This window comes from Gymnodraco acuticeps, unplaced genomic scaffold, assembly GCF_902827175.1.
Source record: "Gymnodraco acuticeps unplaced genomic scaffold, fGymAcu1.1, whole genome shotgun sequence".
In the NCBI taxonomy this organism is placed as follows: Eukaryota; Metazoa; Chordata; class Actinopteri; order Perciformes; family Bathydraconidae; genus Gymnodraco; species Gymnodraco acuticeps.
The window spans coordinates 1,526,921-1,533,158 of record NW_022990198.1 but is presented as its reverse complement, the minus strand read 5'-3'; the positions used below and the strand labels follow the sequence as shown (position 1 = coordinate 1,533,158).

At 43.3% G+C, this 6,238-nt stretch overlaps 1 protein-coding gene across 1 annotated transcript; it reads left to right on the top strand.

Annotated features, from left to right (window-relative positions):
* Positions 1-2,442: 2,442 nt before the first annotated feature.
* On the top strand, positions 2,443-4,874 carry LOC117547420 (protein NYNRIN-like). Its single transcript, XM_034218177.1, has 2 exons — positions 2,443-2,488; positions 3,517-4,874. Exon 2 carries the CDS (start codon positions 3,611-3,613, stop codon positions 4,553-4,555), a length of 945 nt encoding a protein of 314 aa, XP_034074068.1. The 5' UTR covers positions 2,443-2,488; positions 3,517-3,610; the 3' UTR covers positions 4,556-4,874.
* The last annotated feature ends 1,364 nt before the right edge of the window (positions 4,875-6,238 follow it).

Here is a 6,238-nt window from a genome sequence, read left to right as displayed (position 1 = left end):
CCCCATACATGCCACCAGTGGCAGCGCCAGGGTATGGCTGGGGTAGGCTACAGCCATACCAAGAAATGGCTTAGCCCCACCATGAAAAATGATGTTAAAGTAAGCAAAATAAAGTCTGCCAACTCGCGCGGAGTAAATTGCACAGACAGCAGTTAGTAAGATTGATTTCAGTAGCCACGGTTTTGAAAACTTTTGTCACGTAGTGATCGTCTTCTCAATAGAACATCTTTGATAACGGCGTGGTGTTGTTGCAGGAAGTCCCGACGGAGAATACTTTTGCTGTAGTACAGGGGTGCACATAACTGGTACGCAGGTTATGTGTGTAATCTGAAATGCGTACCGTCACTTGTGTCACAAAGCGCATTTGCGTACCGACGTACTTGTGAAGCTTTTCCAGAAGGCGGTTAGATCACCGGACGACAGAGTCGGTCTCCGTGTGCACAGACAGGGCTGCTGTTAACGTCGGTCTGTACAACGGAATTGTGCCCAAACTACGCCAACCGGCTGCGGAGAGAGACTCCCCCCCCCCCCCTTCACTGGAGAACTGCGCTAAAACAGCTGATCACAACGTTCACACTCTGTGGTCAAGAAGTACTCCACGAGCCGCCGCCCCCCCCCCTCTGTCGACTTTCCTGAAGTACTCCCCCGTTGATAGAAATCAACACGTAATGAATTAAGACCCCACGGTTTGATGATTGATAGGTGTGTGGGTTGTCTTTCATTTTGACATGCAGAAAATGTTATAATAAACATAGATACTGTATGTTAAATGGATATATCCGCCTTCTTTCCATTCCCACAACAATATACATAAATAAATAGCATATTTTTGTAAATAGTTCGAATGGTGTTAGAGTTTATTGAAGGATAAATGTGTTTTCATAAATGTGTTAATGGAGGAACAGAGAACAGTCTGTTCAGTGCCACACATACACACACACACAGATTCACATGACCGAGAGTCACAAGATTCACACTAACAAATAAGGCGTTGGTCAACACCACATGATTGTCATGTTACTGTATTGTTGAAATAAAAAGAATGCACTGAGAGAAGGCGAGTAGAGTTGGTTAAGGAGTGGACATTGCATGTCACTCGCCGATTCTCCTTGCAGCAAGTAAACTTGAAACTCGAGTACTGTTATCTCTGTTCACTGGATTTGGTATATTGAACCGAGCTGGGGTTTTACCCTTACAAAGTAATATAGATACCCCACATTAATTGGTCCTTCGAGCCGGATTCCAACACATCGTGACGGGAAGGAGGAGGGGAAAGACACGCCGCAGTCTGTCGACAGCCGGGATCATCAGCCGACCCCGAGAAAGACCCGGGACGCAGAATTCGTGGCCGGGCCGGTGCTTATATGTCCAACCTCCCTCATCCTAGGCACGATTGACAGAATCCAACCGGACCAGTGACTACAGATAACGGGTAAGATAAAACGTTGATATACACGGTTACTCCGCCATTAAGGAGGGTGATAAAACGTTGATAGAGAAAGGCTACTCCGCCTAAAAGGAGGATCGACACGGCTACTCCGCCATTAAGGAGGGTGATAAAACGTTGATAGAGAAAGGCTACTCCGCCTAGAAGGAGGATCGACGTGCCTTTGGGTACACTTATGAGTGATTGAGTGAAAGCGGTGTGTAAAAGTGTCACCAGTGGAATCAGCGCACAGAGTGGAAACCTAACGGTGATAACACAAACTCTGTGGTCTGTTGAAGTACACGTAGTGGTGAATTAGGAATTAGGTTCCGACCGGCACGTTGTCCAGTAGGAACACCAAGCTAGAATCATGGGGTCCAATGGGAGTAAGCCTGCCGCTACAGGGGACATGAGATATATGGAAATATATAGTCACGGCAGCACCATTTATTGTAGCAAATGGTATAAACAGTACGGCTTCCAAGGGAAGCTGGAGAAAACAGCAGTAAGAGAATTAAGCGACAAATTGAGAGCAGCAACAGCTGAAACAAAGCCTGATGAATGGGTTCCACCCAGGTATTGCTGACTTTATCCGCAAGCATAATGTTAACCATAGGACATGCGACTTACAAGAGTGCCTAAATTATGCAGAACATGCAGCAACCCAGATCAAAGAAAAAAGACATAAGAAAGCGTCAGCATCAGCTTTCTTCATAGGAGAAGAAGGGGAAGAAAATCAGATTTTCTTTGTGGGACCAGGACAGGGGAGAGGCGGGTTTAACAGAGGACGAGGGAATGGTAGAGGAACAGGCAGAGGCAGAGGAGGAGGCAGAAACGCAGAAGGCAAATTCCTCTGCTACAGGTGCGGAAAGGAGGGGCACATGGCGAGAGACTGTGAGGAACAGAGACCACAGAACAAAGAAGGGGGACAAAAGGGACAGTACAAAGACGAGAGACATGCCCCCCCCCCCCTTCACATAACCTACATAGTTATGACAACTGACTAGATGTAGAAAAGGAAGAAGAGGACGTCCACACACATCACATTGACCTTTCTGAAGTATTACTGAATCTGTCAGACAACAGTATTAAACCTACCAGAACAATCAAAATCAATGGGGAAAAATTAGAATTCTTATGTGACAGCGGTGCAGACTCATCAGTAGTGAACAAAGAGGTCCAAAGAATGTGGCCACCAACTGGCACTATGTTTGTAAAATCAGTAAATGGACACATAAATCAGAGGTCCACTTTTTATGGAAGATAGAAGGTCAGGCCTCCAGGCATCCCTCAAATTTGTGTTCATCTCAAACTGCCCTGTCAATTTGCTAGGGAGAGACGGCATGGAAATGTTAAAAATCAGTGTAGTACCAGTCAAAGGGGGAATGCGAGCAGTAGGGCCCGGAGAAAAGGTGGAAGACCAGGTCTTCCTTCAAAAATCCATAAATACCCCCAACTACTACTGGTCACTAGACATGCCACAACCTGACGTGACAAACACAGGTGAACACCTGTTAACACTATTCACCCCACAACATGGCCAAGAAGTAATGAAACCTGACGCATTGCACGTTACACTAAAGTACAAGAACACCCCTGGCCCAGATAAAGACTATGATGTGCTCGTGCATCGACTGACACCACAGAGGGTAGTGTTCCACTCGATGTATGCAAACCAACACGGGGATGTTGCAATTGACGCTAGGGTCCCATCAACCACTGCCTTGATAATGGAACCAGGTTCCACGCCACACATATCAGTAGCTAGGGGCCCAGGGACTTCATGGAGAGACTTAGGTTTATTAGTGGCTAGAGGTAACAGGATAACAAAATGGACAGATGACAAAAACGGTTGGCAAACTGGAGGCGGGTTAAAGCGCAAAACTCTAGGGTTTACCCTATTGATGACACCACGCGCCCACCTAGACGACCCTGAACAACAATGATGTATGCTAAGTGAAGAGGCCTTAGAGGTCCTGAAAACGGTGCCGCCATGCGTATGGTCACAAGGAAAATGTGATGTAGGTTGCATGGTGAACGCAAAACCTATACACGTTAGACCAAAAACTAACCACAGACCCTGAGGGAACATTCAGAATAAACAACAAGATAGTACTCCCTGTTAGTCTCTACAAAACAGCAGCTCATTTGAGTCATGGGCCGTGCCATGTCTCAACAGGAGGGATGGTGACAATAATAAATGAACACTTCCATACATACAACTACATTACATTTTCTAAAAACTTTTGTAGAGCCTGTGTAGTATGTTGCAGACACAATGCTCAAGGCAATGAGCGACCACAGAGAGGAAAGTTCCCTCCACCAACATACCCGTTTCAACACATGCATATGGACTTCATCGAACTAACACCATGCCAAGGGTACAAATACTGTTTGGTAATGATATGTCCGTTTTCAAAGTGGGTTGAAATATTCCCAGCAAAACATGCAGACGCTATTACCGTAGCAAAAGCCCTATGCAAGACAATAATACCAAACAGAGGTATTCCAGAGAAACTGTACAGTGATAATGGTTCCCATTTTGTAAATCAGGTTATTACCAAACTGTCCGAACATATGGGGATAACATTAAAAAACCATTGTGCATATCATCCACAGAGTGCAGGCTTAGTGGAAAGAACAAACGGAACAGTAAAGTTAAGACTAAGGAAAACAATGGAGGAAACAGGAAGACCATGGGTGGAATGTGTGTCTCTAGTAGAAACATGCATGAGAATCACGCCCACGGCAAAAGGGTTGTCTCCCTTTGAGATCATAACAGGAAGGCAATTCAGACTACCAATCACAGACGAGGTGAGGGAGGAGGATGATGCTGAGGCAGAGACTACATTAACTGAATGGATGAGCAGACTCTTCAGAAGCAATGAGATAGCTCGAACAAATAACTTGCCAGACATTTCTACTCCCTTACAGGATACTCGAGTGCAGACTGGTGACCAGGTCCTCGTGAAGGTGATTAAGAGGAAGCATTGGCACTGTCCACAGTGGGACGGTCCCTACACGGTACTGCTGACAACACCGACTGCACTAAAAATCGCCGAAAGAACTACGTGGATACATCAGAGCCACTGCAAAAAGATAATACCTCTCCAACTTAACGACGGATAAGTGGTGGAAGTCCGGCTACAAAGGGCGGTGTTTCATTAGGAAATACTGGTCTCAACCCCGGTGAAGAAAACAACAGAACCACTATCACAAATAGACTATGTTGGGAAAGGTGTTGTTTGTAGTGACCCTGCTGGGTCTGACGCTAATGACTATAAGACAATTGAGTGAGGAATCCTCAACAAAAGAAGAAGTCCATCGAGAGAAAAAATGGTCACTACTCAACGATGTTGCAACAGACAGATAACGGTGACTATACTGACACAGACCCCTCTCAGAAGGACGAATATACTCACCTAACCTCCAATGTGTAAGACTTAAAGCTAGGTTACATATGACGTATGTCATATGACGAATGGTTCGAAAATGTCAAAAACAAGTGAATTAATTCTGAAAGTAATAAAGACACTGTAACCAGCTAGTAATTATGAAAAACAGGAGGGAATGTTAGAGTTTATTGAAGGATAAATGTGTTTTCATAAATGTGTTAATGGAGGAACAGAGAACAGTCTGTTCAGTGCCACACATACACACACACACACACAGATTCACATGACTGAGAGTCACAAGATTCACACTAACAAATAAGGCGTTGGTCAACACCACATGATTGTCATGTTACTGTATTGTTGAAATAAAAAGAATGCACTGAGAGAAGGCGAGTAGAGTTGGTTAAGGAGTGGACATTGCATGTCACTCGCCGATTCTCCTTGCAGCAAGTAAACTTGAAACTTGAGTACTGTTATCTCTGTTCACTGGATTTGGTATATTGAACCGAGCTGGGGTTTTACCCTTACAAAGTAATATAGATACCCCACAAATGGTGATTAATCATGATTAATTAATTTTTAAGCTGTGATTAATCTGATTAAAAATTGTAATCGTTTGACAGCCCTAATTTTATTATATTGTGTATTTGTGTCATTACAATTTAAATGAAAAAGCTATGCGTTAATGTTTAGATTACTTTTTTGCTGTAAAACGTATTATTTAGCTGGGTACTCATAATTTATTTGTTGATTAAATGTAATCCCATTGGTCACAATAGTGACCGTAAAACATATTTTCACTTATAAGGCTCTATAAATGTTACTGAATTATATATCAATGTATTTCCAGAAAATATTGGATAAATAAAAGGTCTCAATGAAATATGTGCAGTGTCACATGTTTAGTGTAAATTGTCACATGACTTAAGCTGTTCACTTCCTGGTTGCACCAAGAGAAGAGGATGGCTGCCTCAAAGCTCCCAGAAAAAGGGTTAGTAAAGAATGTTAACGTAAAGATAGTACAATGATTTTTGGTAAACATAATCTTTAAGGTATCTAGTATTGATAAATGCATTTGCAATAACTTAACTTTTTTAAATATGGAAACAGAAAGAGTAAACATGTTGACGGCAACAATAGTGACCGGCGGGATAACACAGTGCATCTAGGTATACACATACATTTACACATACATAGTCTTTTAACCTAATTTCTTAATGTGTTGTTTATTTTAGCTTTACCTTGAGTCAAGTTCTGGATATGTTGGATCTAGGTGACAGCCCTGATAAGGCATGCAACATTACAGTTATCCCTCAAACTGAGAAAGATGCTTTCCTCACTGATTGTGATAGCGATGGGTCAGATATGGACTATGAGGGGGAGCAGTGGCAGTTCTAGACCAATTTGACTGGGGGGG

Coding starts and splice junctions, on each gene's coding strand:
- LOC117547420 (XM_034218177.1), top strand. CDS start 3,611: ATGGTGACAATAATAAATGAACACTTCCATACATACAACTACATTACA.